General features: G+C 44.0%; 1 protein-coding gene across 1 annotated transcript; it reads right to left on the bottom strand.

The window, feature by feature from the left end:
• Window positions 1-638: 638 nt before the first annotated feature.
• Window positions 639-18,347, bottom strand: LOC308290344 (A disintegrin and metalloproteinase with thrombospondin motifs 8-like; the record flags this gene model as incomplete). The annotated part of the gene is made up of 9 exons (XM_080732142.1): window positions 639-1,383; window positions 1,736-1,911; window positions 2,754-2,926; window positions 3,231-3,417; window positions 6,577-6,869; window positions 8,691-8,858; window positions 12,933-13,065; window positions 16,361-16,600; window positions 17,601-18,347. The coding sequence occupies 9 exons, from the start codon at window positions 18,345-18,347 to the stop codon at window positions 639-641; spliced, it is 2,862 nt and encodes a 953-aa protein (XP_080588268.1).
• Between the last annotated feature and the right edge of the window lie 2,075 nt (window positions 18,348-20,422).

Below are 20,422 nucleotides of genomic sequence, written 5' to 3' on the forward strand. Positions count from 1 at the left end.
TGATCATTTTAGCAAAAAAAGAAAAGAAAAAAAAAGATCCCCCAAGAAGATATTTCCCAGAGACTTGAAATTCCCAAATGTGTCCACATTTATGTACCTGGCTTTAGACAACTGGCTCGATTAAAGCTTTATAGGGGTTTGAGCTCTGTGGAGGTCAACTGGAGGTATATTTGCACTGTGCTGGTGTTTGACAGCAGTACTAGCCCCACTTTAAATGTAAGCTAATATAGAAAAACAACCAAACTGCAAACTGTCATTTAGACCAGTGGCTGGAATTCCCAATCAAACACTTCATTCAAAAAGTCCTTCTTCATTTAGAGTGAGACTGAAGCTTCCCTTTCTGGAGAACGTAACACAGTACCTTCATCTAGTATCTACAAATGGCATGTACATCCTGAGGTAGATTTACATTAGTTTAAAATTTCAATAGTGGTTGTCGAATTATCAACAAAAGATGACAAAACAACTTTCAGAAGAATGCCCTTGATGTAAATCGATGTTACTGCTGGTTGGGAAAAGCACTCTCTTCATTTATCCTAAAATTATGCCATCCCTGCCTATAGATGAGGCATAGAAGGGATTTGTTAAAAGTTCGCTATGCCCCATCCTTTCGAAACATCCCAGAATCTCATTATTTCTCATAAGCACTCTTGGTTGAGGCATTCCCCGGAGGCCGGCTCGGGCATCTTCTGGGGGTCACACTTGTCCGACTCGACAGTCTTCCCTGTGTAGTCGATGCAGACCACACTGCGGCGGCGATCCCCCTTGCCACAAGTTCGTGAGCAGGAGGACCATGGCCCCATCTGCCACATGGGGCAGGGCAGGTCGCCGCAGGGCTTGATGTCACTCGGCTTCAGGCCTTTGTCGCACTGCCCTGAAACGAAGCCGCCATTGTCCCTGCATTCCACGTTCCTCCTGGACCAGCCAGAACCGCAGCTCTTCGAGCATTCAGACCACTCCCCCAGCACCCACTCTGGCACGCCAAAGGGATGGATTACATGGGGCGACAACGAAGAACCCTTCCCGTCCTTGGATTTGTTGAAAGTGACATCTCGGGGAATGAAGAAGGTGTATTTGACCTTGGGAGGGTTGGCGTCACCGGCCGTGGCCAGGAGCTGGATAGTGACTGCTTCCTTCAGCTGCCTGAAGCTCTGGATCCTCTCCAGCGTGGTGGAGGAACCGCTGTACTTGAGCACGGCACCCAAGACGGGGATGTCCTGCTCCACCGTGGACACTGAGTAGTTTCCATTGAGGATGAAGCCTCCGGTCTCTCTCTTTATGGCCAGGTAGTTCCCATCGTGTTTGATTCCCCGGTGGCTCCGCTGTTTGATGTCAATGTTGGTCGCACCGACGGGGATAGTGACGATGTCACTGTAACCATAACTGGGTGGGACAAGAGACAGCTCGTTTTACAGATGGAAAACATTTGCAGGGTGCTCATATTATTAAGTAGTGGCATGTTGCAAGGAGTTGCAATGCACCAATGCAACTATATATACTATATATAATATATATACTGTAGTATATAATAATAAATAATAATAATGGATTTTATTTATAATGCACTTTACATTTGTAAAAATCTCAAAGTGCTAAAATAGGCAATTGCATGAAAAAAGAACCATCACACCATTAAGGAAGTGGTCTCAATAAAGTGGCCCAGTGGTCTCAATAAAGTGCAGTGGTGTCCAGTGTCCCACGTTCAGATTAGCAGTATTATTTTAAAAGTACATACGTGGCTTTGTTGTAGGAGCCTGTAATCTTCCTGCAGGTGATCCCATTGCCTCCGCAAACTCCGCACTTGTCTACTCTCTTGTTGGAGCCGATGACCTGGTCACAACCAGCTTTCACACACTGACCTTGGACACACACGGAGGTTGTGTCTGGACCGCAGCTGGTCCCATCTGTTACCTTCAGTGACAGAAGCAAACAAATATATGTTCTATATTCTTCCACTGAAGTTGTGGCTATGAAACAATAGCTACACAATAAAGTTTCAGTAGTAAAGTTTCAGTTCCATTTCTCAGAATTGAATTGGATAAATGGGATATTTAAGTCAGTGTACATTTGCAGACAAGTGACATTTGGCCTCTGCATTATTTACCCATATTAGGAGCAGTGAGCGCTATAAATACAACACTTGGGGAGCAGTTAGGGGTGTCTTGCTCAAGGGCACCTTGATACATAGACTAGGTGGGCCAGGGGGCGAACCAGGGAACTTCTTATTCCCAGATGGGCTCTCTACCCATTCAGCTACCGGTATGTCCCTAGATGGTCACACCTCTGCTTCCACAGTGGTTGCCTTCTTAAATTAACAAGATTTTACTGTGTAGCAAGCTTGCTCAATATAACACTGGGTTACTTTAATACCAATAGTTCACGTCACAGATATTTTGACAATTTGAAATATGTATACTTTTGGGGCATTTGTTGTATCGTCGTTGTCGGGTGGAAACCACGTATCTCCAAGTTTCAAATGTGTATGTTCTTTCGCAAAGTAAAGCCCTACTTCATCATACAAGGCTGTCAGACAAAAGTAGTGAAAACAGCAGATCTACAAGCACACAACGCCTCGCGGTGCGAGGCGTTGTGTGCTTGTAGATCGGCTGTTTTCACTAGTTTAAATCATTTTTAAAATGATAAATGCAAAACGAACGTTTTTGGACATACAAGGTTTTCACCCGACAACGATTTTTGCTCACAGTCGACTTCGATGAAGTGTGTTGAGCTGCTGGGACGTTGAGGTGCCATACCTTTGCCTCAAACACTTTGAATTCGCTGCTTCCCCTGGCTCTACAGAACAGCTTGCATCTGTCTCTGGGAGACACGCCAGCATACTTAGGGATCCACTGTTTGATGTTTCCGTTGAAGTCCAGGTAGCTCAGACTGTTGTACTTCTCGCACTGCTCCTCTCGAAAGCTCTTCCCTGAAAGGATAACGGCGCTATAAAACACTGTGTACAGATGTCCACTCACGGCCTCGTGAAAATATTACCGCCGCAATCAAATATTTTTCCACGGATTAAGAAAAATAAAACATTATGAAACTACCGGGCAAAATGGAATTTCAAGGCACTCAAAAGCCTAAAAAACAAGAGCACACACATCCAAAACATAAATCACAGGCACTGGAGCGATGCCTCAAATGAAAAAACAGCTACTGTATATCAATGGGGACCTGACTGAAAAATGAAAAATAGTTTCTATAAAAAGACAAAAATGGCGTCTCACCGCTGTTGTTTTCACAGGGCTGGGTGTTGCAGGACTGGTATTGAACCCGCTGTCCCTCACAGTACTTGCCTCCATTCTGAGGCACGGGGTGTGTGCATTCCCTGTAGGAGAACTCCACCCCTCCGCCACACGACCTGGAGCAGTGCTGCCACAGCCCCCACGAGCCCCAGTTGCCGTCCACAACCACCTGTGGTAAAAAACACAGAGAAGAAAAGTAAAGAAAAAGAAAGAAAAAATCTACGGATTCCAGAATAGTTGGTTTGTAGCTCTGTGCCAAAGGCAATTTGAGCCGCGCTGTCCCTGACCACAGTCTGGGTTTCTGGGTTTGAGGCCACACAGTCTCCTGGCGTGCCACTGTTCAACGGGTAAATCTGTGTTGAAGTTCGGCACGCGCCCGCCGTCTGCCTGCTCTCGCGCTGCCGCCACATGTGTCACTCAGCACCGGGAGAGGCACGCCAAATTTTAAGAGGCCAAGTTTAAAGTGTTTGGTATGTGTGCGTGTCTATATAGTATACATGCGTACATACAGTATCGTATGTGTGTGTCGTGTGTCGTGTGTACCATGCACGCGCATGTGTGTGTGTGTGTGTGTGTGTGTGTGTGTGTGTGTGTGTGTGCGCGCCTGCATGTGTGCGTGCAGGGGTGTCCTTTCCAGAGATTTTTATTAGTTTGCAACCGCCAGTAGTCTTAACTGCCAGCATGTCTGGCTTCATAACCAGATGTGATCACAACATAAGGAGAAGATATCAAGGCAACCAAAGAAGGACGGAAATGACCCAGACCTCTATGTTAGACATAATTATACCGTATACTATATAATATATATATATATGTATGTATGTATGTATGTATGTATGTATGAATGTATGTCTGTCTGTGTCTCTCTCTCTCTCTCTCTCTCTCTCTCTCTCTCTCTCTCTCTCTCTCTCCATCCAGCACAACATGTTGATTGTTGATTGATTTATTGACTGGTTGATTTTATGAACTATCAGACACAGGAAGAAAACAAATCTAAAGGCTAACATGTTAAAGTGAAAACACCTATTTCATTATAAATCCATAAGAAAAAGTCTTAACCTGTCTTATATTAGCCCTTCTCATATTTGAAGAAAAAAGGTACTTCTGGCAACATGCATTACTGAATTATTCACTGCATGCACTTGTTTTCACTTCTCAGAACAAAAGTATTGAGGAGTATGCCTTTTATAATAGCGCATATACTGTATGGTGCAGCTTCTGTTGTTCTACTCTGAGCGGTACTGGCAGTCCTACCCTTCTGAATTAATCACTACAAACCTAAGTTTGAGGGGATGCATTTTAGTCCGGGAAAAATGGGGGTGAACGTGGATTCGCCTGTAAAAGTTTTTTTCTCAACTGATTCTTGTAGCTTGGGGTCACCTCTTAAGGATTCAAGAGGATGACCAGTGATATCCATTGAGCATTTTTTATTATTAACCCCTTAATGCCTGAAACATGGGCTCCCATTGACTTTCTATACAGGAGGAAAATACCCAGAAAAAGATTATTTTTCGGGGTATTTAAGGAGGATCTGAGGGGTCTAACTAGGGGTTTGTCATGATGCTGAATCCATTGCAGGCATTTGTTTTGCACAAAAAACATTCCGTGGGCTAGAAATAGCCTCAGAAAACAATACACGTATGGGTGAGTATTCATGTTAGTCGGAGGCCTTAGGGTTTTTTTTCTCGTGCTAATCAGTCTAAAAGTCCAAAATTTTGCACAGATGTAGCTCAGGGCTTGCTCTAATGATTTAGCTAGGGCACCCGAGTCTGCGACATTCGGGGTCGCCACAGCGGCCAAATCAAGTTGGGCTCCCATCGACTTTAGTGATGAAAAGTGATGAGTCATCACTTTTCAGAGTTTTGTGAGTGTTGTTGTGACCCCGAAGGTCGCCGACCTAGCTAAATCATTAGAGCATGCCCTGAGCTACATCTGTGCAAAATTTTGCACTTTTAGACTGATTAGCACGAGAAAAAAAACCCTAAGGCCTCCGACTAACATGAATACTCACCCATACGTGTATTGTTTTCTGAGGCTATTTCTAGCCCACGGAATGTTTTTTGTGCAAAACAAATGCCTGCAATGGATTCCGCATCATGACAAACCCCTAGTTAGACCCCTCAGATCCTCCTTAAATACCCCGAAAAATTATCTTTTTCTGGGTATTTTCCTCCTGTATAGAAAGTCAATGGGAGCCCATGTTTCAGGCATTAAGGGGTTAATAATAAAACATGCTCAATGGATATCACTGGTCATCCTCTTGAATCCTTAAGAGGTGACCCCAAGCTACAAGAATCAGTTGAGAAAAAAACTTTTACAGGCGAATCCACGTTCAGCCAAAAATCACCCTTTTTTTCCCGGACTATTTATTGTATCGTAACAAATAATATTATTTTGCCTTTACCTGCAGTTTGTTCCTAAATTCGAGCTGTCTGTACCAAGCAGAACATGCTCAAAATGATGCTGATGATATGAGAAGTTTCTTAACCGAAAAGTTGAAAAGAATTGTTCTGCAAAATAGGAACTTTTATTTTAACAGCCATAGATTCACAGGAGAGTGGATGTTCCAATATTATTCTTAGATATGAGTCTAAGATACAACCGAAAGATAGGTTTTTCTTAGTTAACAGGATTGACTTGGTTTTATCCAAATATATTGAAAGCTTGTTTTCTGTGAGCCAATCCCGTACACTTTCTAATTCATTGCGTGTTCTCTTTTCAGACTAATTTATATAATTCCCAAATACACACCAGCAACAGATGAATCAGCATAAAACAAGAGCTTTACATTTAATTTCTGGCATATCATTAATAAAAGAAGCCCTAGCGGCACCCGCTGGTCTAGTGGTCAAGGCGCATACCACATACTGGGCTATGATGCCTGCTGGCGTCGCCGGTTCGATTTTCTTTTTTCTTTTTCATATTAACCTCTTGAACCCTAACGTCCATATTCTGAGAACTTTAGACAAAAATAGCAGATCTACAAGCTCACAACGCCTCACTTGCGTGGCATTGTGAGCTTCTAGATCGGCTATTTTCAGCAAAGACGTTTGGTGAAAGGGAAAAAGAGCAGAGTGAAAGGTCAAGTTTATTAAGTGTTGACGGTTCAAGTGGTTAAATGTCTGAAAACACAAATCGACATGAATCCAAAATACACTGATGATTGTGCTGTCAAACGATGAAACTATATGGGAATCCACGAAAAGGTGGGGGTCCCTGCTTCATCTCTCTCTCATCTCTCATCTCTCTCTCAACTAAGGGGTCCTTGGCCTGAAAACATTGAAGACCCCTGCATTAAACCCATCAAGGTAGAGAAAGCGATCCTTACCAGCGGTTCCACGACCTTCTGGTTGTCCATGCACGTCCCCTTGAGGCAGGTGTGATTGGCCCCGCAGGGCGTCCCGTCTGCCCAGGGCAAGCTGCCATTCTTGGTGGTGCAATGCGGCTTGCCCTCCTCGTGACACCACAGCTGGCTGCACACATCGCTGAATGAGGTGTTGGGACAGCGGATGAATTCCTCTCCAAATATCTGCTGGCACTGCCTGTCCAGGCCATACACGGAGCCTGGCAGGTCGCTGGGCAGGCGCATGCCGCTCTCTGGGGGGTCTAGCAGACAGTCTCCTGTGGCGTGAGAATGACGGTGGGGGCAATAAAGGATTTAATACCAATGTCCACACGTATAGAATTATGTAATATTGTCCTCAAGCGAGGTAAAGTGAAATGAATACCCTGCAGTCAAACACCACTAGACAAGGGACCTAGCTGACTGGTTAGTACATCATAAAACTCACTGTCATCCATTTGATTTACTGTAAAGTAGCAACCTTCACAACTATCTGTAAGTATCAGAGCTCCTGCCATTCTTCGCTGTCACATCAAAATCTTCTGACCTGTGTATTTTTTGTTGGTCATTATTCACTGTAATGCACCAAGCTCAACGAGACAAATTCATTGTACTGTATGTGCAAACATACGTGGCAAAAAAGATTCTTATTCTGAAATGCTTGTTCATAGGGTTGGACAATGTTGGGTCTCTGCTCTATAGGTAAAATGTCCTGAGACAACTTATTGTGATTTGGCACTATGATAAAATTGGATTTGATTTATTTGAATTGTTAAAGTGAATCCATAGTTGTTGTGTATTGTATTGCAGTGTGGTATTTTGTAACCATGCATGCAGAAGGAAATACCAGACAACTTCTATCTACTTCAAACTAAAGTGAATAATTTGGACTTGATGAAAGCGATATTGCTTCTTGGGCAAACTAATACTCTTTGCCTGGCTATGACAACATTACTAAAAACGGCATTTAGTCATTGTTTCTTCTCATCGTCTTTTACTACACCGAATAAGCTGTTGTCAGGGGCTGTCGCTGACGTTTATGGTGCAGAATGAACATTCTCAGCCACATGAATTTTCTTTGGATACATTTTCCAACTGATAAAGAACATATTTTGCTGACGGCAGCTGTTGGTCTTGGCGTGAGCGGCGGAGAACAGGAAGCGGTCCATAGTATGAGTCAGTGGAAAAGAAGGTTCACCGATAGGTCCAACAAGCAGACAAACAATACAGAATGCAATGCACAAGACACAAGGAATGAGCACCAGAGGAAGAGGGACAGAGACAAAGAGAGATACAGAGAGAGAGAGAGAGAGAGAGAGAGAGAGAGAGTGTGTGTGTGTGTGTGTGTGTGTGTGTGTGTGTGTGTGTGTGTGTGTGTGTGTGTGTGTGAGTGTGTGTGTGTGTGTGTGCGTGTGCGTGTGCTTGCGCGCGTGTGTGCGTGCGTGCGTGCATGCATGTGTGTGTGAGTGTGTACAAGTAGAGAGGAGAGTTTAAAATAATTGATGGGAGGTCGGCAGAGAGGTTCGAGAGAGAGACAAAGAGTTGAAGACAGAGAGTGAGACAGAAAGAGAGACAGAGATACAGCATGAGTGAGAGAGGAATAATTAGAGAGAGAGAGAGAGAGAGAGAGAGAGAGAGAGAGAGAGAGAGAGAGAGAGAGAGAGAGAGAGAGAGAAATGAAGAAGACAGACAGAGACAGACAGAAGGAGACATGTGGAGATGTAGGTGAAGGTAAGCTTTGTTTGACAACACTGTGGTTTACACAGCCTATAATTTGTGGTGAGCAACATGTTGAAACAGGAAAGCTATAGTACACGAGAGAGAGAGAGTGTAAGTGAGAAATAACAGTATGTTATTTCACCCCTGGACTGGCCCGTTTAACAGAGCAGACCACGGTGCGGTGGCACATTTCCATTTTGGCAAAGTGTCCCCGCAAGCAGAAAGTAAAGTAATCATATAAAACCAGCACATTTGCTGAGGTTTGAATTGCTTAAGGTGCAAGTAGTTTTACAGTTCTCGAAGACAGAAGAGGAAGGTCTGGGGTGAAAGTCAGATTGTGTCCATTCGTGTGTCCATTTCAGAATGGCGGGTTGACTTACCGTGTCCATTATCGAAGAACTCTGTGACGTAGCGTGCACTGCACGGCGACCACGGGGACGTCTTGTTGAGGTTGACAAACAGCGGGGCCATCAGGTGGTGTTCCCCCAGGTCTCCAAACAGCCTCTCACAGGTTTTGGAGTCATCGTGAGGCATGCTCAACACGTGGCCTAGAGTGGGTGAAGATGCAAGTGGTAATGTATTGGTTCCTCACCCACAGCCTGTGTGCACTGGTGCGCAATGCGCAGCAGGCACGTGCACACATAGACAGACATCAAAGGGGGCTTGAGCCCCTGCCCTTTTAGGGTCTGTAAAAAGTCAGCGGCTATCTCCACTCTAGATGGTACCCCCATTGAATGGGTGGAGCGTTATAAATATCTAGGTTTCTGGCTGGATAAACATCTCAACTTTAAATTTCATATTGATGCTCTAGGAAAGAAGCTTAAATTCACTATAGGTTTTTTCTACAGGTTGAAGGCCTGTTTTGCTCGCTCCTCCCGCAAACGATTGGTAAATGGTTTGTTCTTGTCCCAGCTGGATTATGGGGACACCATTTATAGGTTTGCTTGTGCCTCCACTTTGGCCAAATTGGATCCCCTTTATCACGCAGCTCTGAGATTCATAACAAATTCGCCTTTCAGGACTCATCACTGCATGTTGTATGCTGCAGTTGATTGGTCTTCATTGACATCTCGCAGGTTACAACATTGGTTGAATTTTGTATACAAAGCCTTACTTGGTGAGCTTCCTTTTTACATTTCCTCCAAATTTGTACTGGTCAAGAATGGGCTAAATCTCAGATCAAATGCCTGGTTACGCTGTGTAGTACCTGCATTTACATCTGAGGGAGGCAAAAAAAAAGCCTCTCCTTTTTTGGCCCCTGGTCATGGAATGACCTTCAGTCCAGACTCAAATTGGCTGTGTTAATTCCTTTGAGAAGTTTTAAGAGAATCACTCTAGACAGATCTACAAACGCTTGCACTTGTTCAGAGTTCAGACCTGTAATTAATTTGCTCTGTGAGCTCTTCCTTTGGGTACATTGGGCACACTGTGCGTGTACTGCTACCTGTGAATTGCAAATTAATTTATTATTTAGTGTACATTTTGTATTTTTGGGGTTCTTAGGTATCTGTTTGTGTATCATGGATGTTCTATTTTTGTTGTGATGTCTTGTATGTAAGCAAGGATTGTGTAATTTTTTATTTCTGCCTCTTGGCCAGGTCACACTCGAAAAAGAGATCATGTCTCAATGTGTTTTTATCTGGTTAAATAAAGGTTAAATAAAAAAAATCGAATGCTATCAGCGCACTGAATGGGAATTTGTCTTTTCAGGCCTTTGAATGGTGCAGTAGGCAAGATACTGAGCTACTGAGCTTGGAGGTCGGCTATTTTCGGAGGTTGGCGATTTTGGATATTTTCACCAAAAGGCCCTTTTCGAAATTTCTGCCCCTGCCTCTCAAACATTCTCTGCACGTCCCTGGAGCGCGCCAATCTTCTGCTATTATGTCATGGAAGATAATTACCTGCATTACCTCAGTCTATGCCCTACTTCCTTCTGTTTCACCTCCCCCTTCTCCTCCTGCAGTCTGTCATACGATATAATCTTACACTAAGAATCCACAACGTGGCGTGTGTTCGTGCATTTGCATTCCCACAGCAGACCAGTAGAGGAATTGCTTCCAAACTTGCCATAAATACCTGGGTCGGATATTGAACATGCTTTCAATTGTCATACCTTTTTTCTTTGATTAAAAGTCAGATTTTGCCCCAGATTTTTGCATTGACAAACAAAACCTACATGGAGTCCTGGAAATCACTTTCAAACACTCTGTATTTAAATAAGACATACATGGGCTATGCCTGCCTTCAGCATACTCTCATGTTGCTGAAGTGCATACTCATGTTGCGCTCACGCGCGCGCGTGCATGCGAGCAGCTCCGTGCACATTATGTAGGAATGTCGGCCATAGTGACGCCCGTTGTGTGCGAATCGAAGGTCACTTAGATTAATGTTGAGTCGGTGTGTACATAGCCTGGGTAAAAACAATGTTGGGCATCATTTTTTCTGGTCCCCTGCCAAATAAAATGAATAATGTACCAGGCTGATGTCATAATTCAACCACTGGTTTGTTGAGGTGGCTTACACATGATAATAACCATGTCCTTTATACATACATATATAGTATATGATGTTATATAATGTTATAAATAAAGTGGTCTTTATAGATATTAGGGCAACCTGCACTGATTAGGAGAGAGGGCAACCATACAACTTGGAATGATGTGAGACATATTTTAACTGCCGACAACGCTGGTCGATAAAAATCTCCTTGTGTTCCTGCCGTCATTAACGTACGTCCTCCATTGAGTAAACAAAGCAACACATGAATTTGATTGACTATCGCCGACTATGTCGTCCAAGATGTCGTCCTATTTTCATGTTTTTGGGCTACATTCCTCCACCCACTTTTCAACCATCGCCTCATCGCCTAGTATCGGCAGCAGTTGCCGGGTCCCAGAGACAAATTATAACGCATTTCCGGAAAATACTCCAGGCTGTCACCCGTGGTCGCCGGCTGTTAAAATGCACCGTTTGACAAACCATGCTCATCAAGACCATCTACAGTTGGCACACAGAAGGCAGACTTGCAGCTGTAGCTGTACACATTGTTCTGTGCTTCTACCACAGCAGCCATGATGAGCCAGAGCCACCCACCCCCCAAAAAATAAAAATAAATATAAAACAGCAGTGTCAGGGGGTACAGGTCTGGCCTGGGGCGGGGGTCATTTAAAGTAGGAAGGGTCTAAACGTAAACTGACTCGGCCAGATGATGGCAGCAGTGCGTACCGCAGGGCGGTATATGCAGTATACGCACTACTGCCACCATCTGAGTCAGGTTAGTCTAAACGCCCAAAGTGCACTTTTTTTCTAGTCATAATAACCCAACTCAGTCCATTTAGGGCATTTCAGCACAAAACATCCCTGACACCCTCACCTGGCTGTAACCTTGCTGCATCCTAAAGTGTATGATGTCAAACACTGAAAATTGCCGATCTACAGTATAAGCTCACAACGCATCACAGGGTAACGCATTGTATTGTTGTATTGTACTTTTGGGCAACGAAGTATATGAAGCCCTTAGCTGTCCTGCTACTCCTCACTGCATTTCCATACCTCCATTCACATTCTAAACTTAAAGTTAAGGATCTCCAGCTAGTGCATACGTCACTGGGAATGGAAACAGAAGCCAGTGGACCTCTGGAAAAACACCATAGCTATGAATCATGAATACAAATTCTTTCTCTTTCTTTTCCTCCATTTGGCATTGTGGGAGGGAGGAGTGGAATGGAAGAGAAAGATGTTAAGATCTTATATTATTATTTATTAATCATTCAATTCAATTAAAACACTTTCCCGGTAAATACCAAAATAGCTATAGTATAAGCAGATATGAATGCTGACATGTTTTTGTGCACAAGGGGAACAAAGTAATTGGAAAGCGTAAAAGAACTTACTTGGATTAGATTGTATCGATACAGTACAGAACCACTAAAGCAATAGGCCCTTTCCCTAAAGGCCCAATCCGGGATTTGCTTTGATGGTGGGGGTTTTGTTCACGTTTGGATTAGAGATTGTGCCATTAAAGTGGCAATTTATACGTTTGATGTTATCTCCCAAAAGAGAGAGGTAATTGCAACCGTAACACCCAGGATTCAAACCCCAAACATCTACTGCTTACCAGTAGGCGCCCTACCCAACACCAGGGTCCACGATAATGGAATTCGTAGGATACAGGGGTGAATAAATTAGAAACCGCGGTTTGTGATTGGCTGAACCGGCGGTCGGAAGAACTCCGCTGTGTTCACTTGGATTGCGCGGAGTGGCCGACAGTGTATGGAACTCGGACGGCGCTGAGTCGGCTCATGCAACCTTCGCAACGCTCGACACAGCGACTTGTTCGCTGCCGCTCGCTTGGCGGTGTCTCGCGTGGATCAAGGTCGCCTGAGACGGCATGCCTCCGTCATCTTCACTGAAAACAAGCGCTCCTTTCCCTTGTATCTCCTACGGATTCCATAATAGTCCAGGGTCCAGACCACCTCAAAACCACTGCAGATGTGCTAGTTATTATATTGACATAATTCTACCATACAGAGTGGTTAAAACAGTGCTTATTTCAAAATAAGTTCTGGATTGCAGCTTTAATATCACATACACGTCTTTAGCACACAGAGCAGCCATCTTACCTAGTTCGTGCGCAGCAGTGAAAGCGGCTTGTAGGCCATTGTCCTCAATGACAGAGCAGCTTCTTTTGGGATCACACATCGTTCCCACGTCGGCCACACCCAAAGTGTCACAACTCTGATGTCCACAGATGTCCTGCAAAGTTAGAGAAGATGATTTGTGACAGCAGCTGGTCATTTTCTTTTATTCATTTCTTTTTCTTCTTCTTTTTTTCCTTTTTTTGACAGTTTCTGAAAGTGAAGACTGAAAGCATTCAAATAATATTGAATATCATGCATAGAAATCTGAAAATAGTTTTAAGAAGATATGCTTATGTAAATGTTGGTACATCTAGAATCTTGTCTCCAGCCTTGCATCCCAGGCTGCAGTGGACTTCACATAACGCACAAATGTTAACACATTGTTTCACTGTTCAGGGAGATGACATTCATCATTCTGAAATTGTCATGTACTGATTGCAATGTTCCTCTTCTAATGTATCCCAGAACAGCAGGTTATTAGTGGAAAACCCAGGAACACAACATCTGTCCCCATGACTCCCTAATTAATAACTTTAACAAAAGTATAGTATATCCGCAAAGACGAGGGGTTTAAATCCCCCATGGTGCCATGCATTCCCACTTATGGGAGAGAATCCGGACGGGGAGGGCACTAGAGACAGCATTATAGAGACTCTTGCAGGGTGGTCAAGGGCGCCTGTTAACAGGGGTGTTGAACTGTGAGGAATAGAGTGTTCCTCCGCAATTGACTGAATTCACGTTACGCAACTTTGTGGCGCTGACGTCACGGTAGCAGGGGAAAAACTACCGTTAACACAGAAATCGCAAATGTAATCAATTTCCAAATAGTAATGTATAAAATACGGCTAGCATGATCAAGAACACAAGATAGTAAAAGGCATAATTTACTTTACCGTTCGAAATAATGATTTGTTGGCTTTAAGTCCAGCTATTTCTATGTTATTTTCGGTTATTTTACCCTCCAAAGCTGACGTCACGTCAGCACCAGGAAGTTGCTGAGAAATTAGCTGAGTGCGCATGCGTGGGCGGGCTGTGAATAGGGTCTATCTGCTATGTCCTTCCCCACATGAGGAGAAGCACCATGCGATTCCATGTGTATCAGAAAAGGCAGGTGGTTTCAGTACCATCCCTAGGACCAGCCTGTCCGAAGACCAACCTGTAGGGGTCAGCCGCAACAGGATTATACACAAGTACCTAAAGCAATGTGTGAAATGGCATAACGACTACATTGGTGGAAAAGGGGGGAATATTTATTTAACATAAATAAAAAATAAACAAGGCTAAGCTAAACTAAACTAAGATGAGATGAGATGAGGTGAGATGAGATGAGATAAACCCCATTAGATCACATGAATAATATCTGGGCACTGTGGCTCTGGATCTTGTACTGGTTATTATAAATAATGGTGTGTGATTAAAGGCCTTTCTACAGTTCTATTTGTCCACATCTGGCCACGGCTGTCGGCCAAAAGCCTAAAAGGTAAATGTAAACTGTATGAAGAGCAGCTGCTGCAAGTGGATTTGAAAAGATAAACTGTTGTGAATTTATGGAGTAGTCTTTGGCATACCGCCATCTGTGGTGGCACATTGCATTGCACTCGCTCGTATCCTGCCAACCCCACTCCAGATATTAACCACATGAATTCTAGCATCCCTATTCTGTGGCCAAGAGTTTTGGTGTTGGGGAGGGGGGAGGGGGGGGGGGTTAGCTTGTAGATTGGCTTGGCAAAGAGATTTGGTGTCGAGTGAAAAAAGGAGAGGGCCTAGCATAAACCCCTGGGGGACTGAATAGGGTTTTTCTAAAATCAAACATTGATTTGAGGAGTGCCAGTGTTATTTTGAAAAACATAGAATGACAAATCTTCATGTTTGTGTTGGGTTCTTGTTTTTTTTTTAATGTTTCCTTCGTAAAAAATGCAAGCGGATAAATAAATCAAGGCGCGCTGTGGCAGATGAAAAACGCATGTGACACGGGGGAAAATAACAGCACGGTGGATCAGAAAATGTATTTCAAACACGGGTGACCTCTGAATCTTTCCCCTCCTGATGGCTGCCGCTGCAAAGACAGAGATGAATGCGTCCTGGGCCCTCAGCCCCGAAACCACAAGACAACCCTAACCCTGCATGATTCAAAACACATCTGGGCCCAGGGCAGCAGAGTTCTGCATAGCTCGTACACCTTGTTCTGCAGCAGTGTCAGTGGTGCGCAAAGTAAAAAGACACACATGCACTTGCATCGGTCTGTGCACTGCAGTGTTTCTCAAACATTTTTTGTGTGTCAAGGATCCCCAATTTGATGTGTATTTGGCCGCAGACGCCCATCTGAAAATACGTTTGTGCCAGGGACCCCCATATAAGATGTTGGTTATGTTATTAGAATCCAAATTTGTCTGAAATGGCTTGTTTTTGAAATAGCAGATCTACAAGTTCACAACCCATCGAGTAGATTGGCCCCCACCGGATCCCACTTTGAGAAGCATTGGTGTACTGTATGTATGAACTGGAGCAAACACTTTCGAATTCATTGCTTTTGCACATAAATAGACAGAACAGCGCAAGAACCACACACAGAGACGCACACACACGCGCGTGCGCACACACACACACACACCCACACACACACACGCACACGCACGCACGCACGCTCACACACACACACACACACACACACACACACACACACACACACACACACACACACACACACACACAGGAGAATGCTAAATGCCTGAGTCGTAAATTGCATGTATGATGCAAGACCACAAACATCCACGTGCAAAAAAAATTTCCACTACGTGCAGATAGCATGGAGTTTAGAGTTTCAAAACAGTGGCAGTGTGGTCTCCTCTGAGGAAGAGGAACATGGCACACATTTCTGGACAGTCAAGCTGGGCTCAGCCTGGTATTCAAGCCCAGTGATGTCATTACAGTGGCGCTAAAGTTAGCTCAAAAGACAGGACAGGAGCCTTCGTTTCAAACCGCTCCACCACAAAAATGGAAAAACAAACCCTTGAGTGATGACTCCTTGATTGAAGCCCACTTACTGCAAGCCGCCCATGTGTTCTATGCATTTCATTTACATCTAAAGATCAGATTGCACTCTTCAAATACCAGACTCATTCACTTCTGCCACTGTCAAAACGGTCAAACACAAACTCAAGCTATGGAGACAGTTTGAATGGGGCCTGTCCTCTCTGTTCTGTCTGGCTGTACTGTCCAATGAAGCAGAAAGTACATGAAGAATAATCTTATGATTTGGAAATGTGAAACTTGGAGATACGAGGTGTCTGCCCGACAGGCAACAGTGACGATATATTAGACACTTTGGTTAAATAACGCTGCATAAAAATGACTCATGGTGATCATGGCATAGCATTGTGTGGCCGTGGTTGTGAAGGAGAGAGCCTGACCTCTCTGGTGAACAGCAGGGCTGTGTCATAGTGCTCGGGATGCCTCTGGCTCGGCGGGTTGAACAGCTGCTGCCAGGAGCAGAAGTTCCGGAGCGCCACGCCCCCGTTGCTGGAGAGTGCCGGACCCACCTCTGGATCCTCCACCACCAGCATCTTCACCACCACCATCTGCACCGAGTTCTTTATGCTGGGGTGCTTGTAGAGCTGGGATGCCATGGACACCAGCGTCAGAACGTAATGCTGCGGAGAGGGAGAGGAGTGGAGAGGAGAAAGGACTTTTAAAAACACAAATTCCCCATATAGCCTCACTTAGGTCCGCACACTGTGGTCGGAACTTGATTGCTCTTTGCAGGAGCTTGTCTAGTTCAGAGTCCAGAATAATGTGGTTTGCTTCCGCATGATGATTATGGCACGATGCAATGAAGGATATTTAACTTGGTATAGTTTTATAAATGGCATAACATCTGTAGGCCTAATTTGTCTTGCTATCTCACAATGACAACACTCAAATCTCAAGGCATCTTAGAGCCTCTATTATTCTACCAGTAATTATGTAACAGACGTAACAGATAGTCCAAGCAATCCTCTACATCGTTAATGTTAGAGTGCATTATGTTTTATAGGGTCCTTTACTCCAGCTACATTAGGCTACTTGATTATTAACATTTGGGGACATTTAAATGGTGTAATCCAATTAGGGAAAATGAGTCAGATGCTCCAGATCTTTGTTTGGATGATGCTTAGAGGCTGCTGCCAAGCAGTGACCAAGCCTGGAGGAATGTGCAATAGCACATTGCAGACATTTCTGTGCCCTGACCTCTTTTTCAGCGTTTGGAAAACAGTGAACCCACTCATTTCCTATCAGGTCATCTCTGACTGACGCCACCTGGACGAGAGGAATACTTTGCATTTGGATTTTGGACCAGAATTTCACTTTCAAAGAAGGGGGAAAAAAAAAAGTTTACGCCCAAGGGTAGGTCTAATATTTAGTATAATTTCGTGACGTATAAATATCCATTCTCCGACTCCCGGTGACGCGTGGGATTGACTTTAACACCACATAGCTGGGAAAGGTCAATAGAATAGCTCAAACTAACATGGCTAATTGTTTTGTTCTTTGCATGTGATCTATTGCTTAAATATGCTACTACTACTACTATTACTACTACTACTACTACTACTACTACTAATAATAATAATATTATATGAAAAGCTTTATTTTCTGGCCTATTCTTCTCACCTTTATCTCGTCTCCATAGAAATGGGTCATGGACGCGTCCGCGACCACCAGGGACTCGATGAACCGCGGCGCGGACACGAAGCGTCTCCCTCGGCGAGCTTCTCCGTGACGCGCGTCACCCTGGCCGCGCGTAAAACTTTCCCCGTCGTCGTCGGATATTTCTGGGCTCTCCTCGTGAGCGACATCCGGAGCCGTTGCAGCCAGTGTCCTCCTTTTGATGACATGCAGCTGCTCCGCAGACGCCGTGCCCGAGCCCACCAGCCTGTGCTTCGGCTCTATGAAGTATTCTCTCCCCTCGGACACGAAGGTCCCAATGACGCCGTGACACAAGCTGACGGCGACGACGGAGTTTCGACTGTGATTCACGTTTCCCGAGTAAAAGCAGCCTCTCAAATCGCCCTCGGCCTCCTCTGTCTTGTGGAGCATCTTGTGGGAGTCTGATTCTAATATGGTGGTACCCGATTGGACACCGGGGCTGCTGCGTAAAATGTCCAGGTGTTTGGCCTTGATGCGCTGGATGGTGAAGGACGGTGAGATGAAGCTGGTATCCGGCATGAGATTGAGAGTGAAATCTTTGCCAAACGCACTGAGCATTAAGCTCGGCTGCTCCTCACTCCTCTTCCAAAAGCGACCGCTGCTTCTTCCATTTAGCCGGACAGGTACAATATCCTCCGATTCAAAAGGACTGGAGAGTGATCGGTCAATTACGCAAATGGCCACGAAGACGAAACATACCGTGGAACACATCTTGCAACTTGACATTGCGCGTAGGAACAACTAAAACACAAACGTTTATTGTTTGTTTACTCAATTATCTCTGGGAAGTGCGCGCATTTACTCCTTGTATCAGTGAACTGTATAGGCACTGTTCCTGTGCCTTTTCCTATGCAAACTTCTAATAAAGTATTCAATCAATCAATCCTCTAAAATCTCATTTCGAATAAAAAAATATATATAGGCTATATATATTCCAGTGCTGTAAAAGTCAGTCTTGGTCAAAAGTGTGATCTGATATATGTTTCAGCCCGTTTGCGTCTTCCTTTCAATGTTTCTTTCTCTAGCCAAACTAGGCTACTACTTGTTCTACCTCGATCTGACGAGCACCGCACAAGTGTGGGGATGGCGGTGGTATTTATACTCCTCTCCTCTGTCTGGAGGACATGAGCCGGTTTATTTTTGATATCCCTTCGATGCGGCGCAATCTCCTCCCACTCAGTGGTGGAAAGAGTATACTCAAATGTTTTACTTAAGTAGCCTAAAAGTAGCTATGTAGAAATACTCCGTTACAAGTAAAAGTCCGGAATTCTAAATGTACTTGCGTAAACAGTAGCCTATTTATTGGCGTCAAAACGTAGGCCTACTTAAACTAAAGTAGCCTACCAAACGTAGAAAGTAGAAACTAGAAGTATAGCCTACTCGTTGTGCAGAATGTCCTTTTTCACAAGTTTTCAAATGTATAACATTACTTTTGATGCAGCATTGGGAGCTTATCGGCTATTTTCAAATAGCCAAAATGTAGCCTATAGGTGGTTAATGTCTTATAATAATAAGAAATCTACAACGTAACTATAATTACTAAAGTTTTCAAATGTGGTGGAGTAAAAGTACAATATTTATTTGCCTCTGATATGTAGTTCAGCAGAGGCTATTGGAAATTGGAAATACTCCAATAAAGTAAAACAATACCTAAAAATTGTTGAGTACAAATACTTGAGTAAATGTACTTAATTACTTTACACCACTCCTCCCACTTCATGAGAAACTCGGATAAAACGGATCCAATGAGAATGGGCCGACACCCCCCCCCCTTCAGAAATAGCTTGACAGCCCCGATCCTATTATTAACCCAGCAGCAGCAACTCAACAGCAGCGGCAGGACGTCTATAGGCCGGTGCGCATAACTGGAGGTCCCCATGTCAACTATTTTGGAGCCGTCTTTTGATTGACACGGGTCAGGCAGCCCCCCCCCAATGCTGCGTTATTATGTATGATCCCGTTACAAAAGACCTGACTGCATGTGTAACAATCAGAAATGCAGTAATTACTTAAATTCACTACAGACCCTATAGATAGGCCTACTAGACTATATCCATATGTTAACATAGTTTTTGTATGAATTGAGGAAAAAAGGGACCACAATTTAAACAAGCCTAGGCCTAAAACCTTTGTTGAGGTCTTTATCCTTTTTGTTGACCTTGTATCAGTGAACTGTAGGCCTACCTTTTCTTTTCCTATGCAAACTTCTAATAAAGTAGGCTATTCAATCGATCAATCAATCAATCAATCAATCAATCAATCAATCAGACTGTCTTTTTACTCTTATAAACACAAATCCTAAGATAACATTGCGCACAATAAAATAGAACAAAAATATATACAATTTTAAAATGCGGACTATCTATTTTTAGCCTATTCGTTACTTGCACAAAAAGTAGATTATTACAAACTGATGAGATGTTGTGTTTATTGTTATGTGTATTAACGTGTATTCAATGCGTGCATTGATGCCAGATGAACGCCAGCCCTTTTCCAACCCAAAGTGGTTTCGTTGATACACACTCTCATTCCCCGCCAGGTGGCAGTGTTGTATAGCAATGCACGCGCTGGTCCACTGATGATGATGCTGGAGGAGAATCTGCAACAGAGATAATAAGGGGGCGCCCTTGTCTGCATCACAGATCGTACAGTAAGTCATTGGTTCTCAAAGTGGGGTCCGGGGACCCCCAGTGGTCCTTGAGGGAGATCCTTTTTCTTTTATTGATTGAAGTATGTATTAGAAGGCATAGGGGAAGGTATGCTACTGTTTCATGACAGTTCGCTGG

Source organism: Nannobrachium achirus (assembly GCF_963921795.1).
Source record: "Nannobrachium achirus genome assembly, chromosome: 8".
In the NCBI taxonomy this organism is placed as follows: domain Eukaryota; kingdom Metazoa; phylum Chordata; class Actinopteri; order Myctophiformes; family Myctophidae; genus Nannobrachium; species Nannobrachium achirus.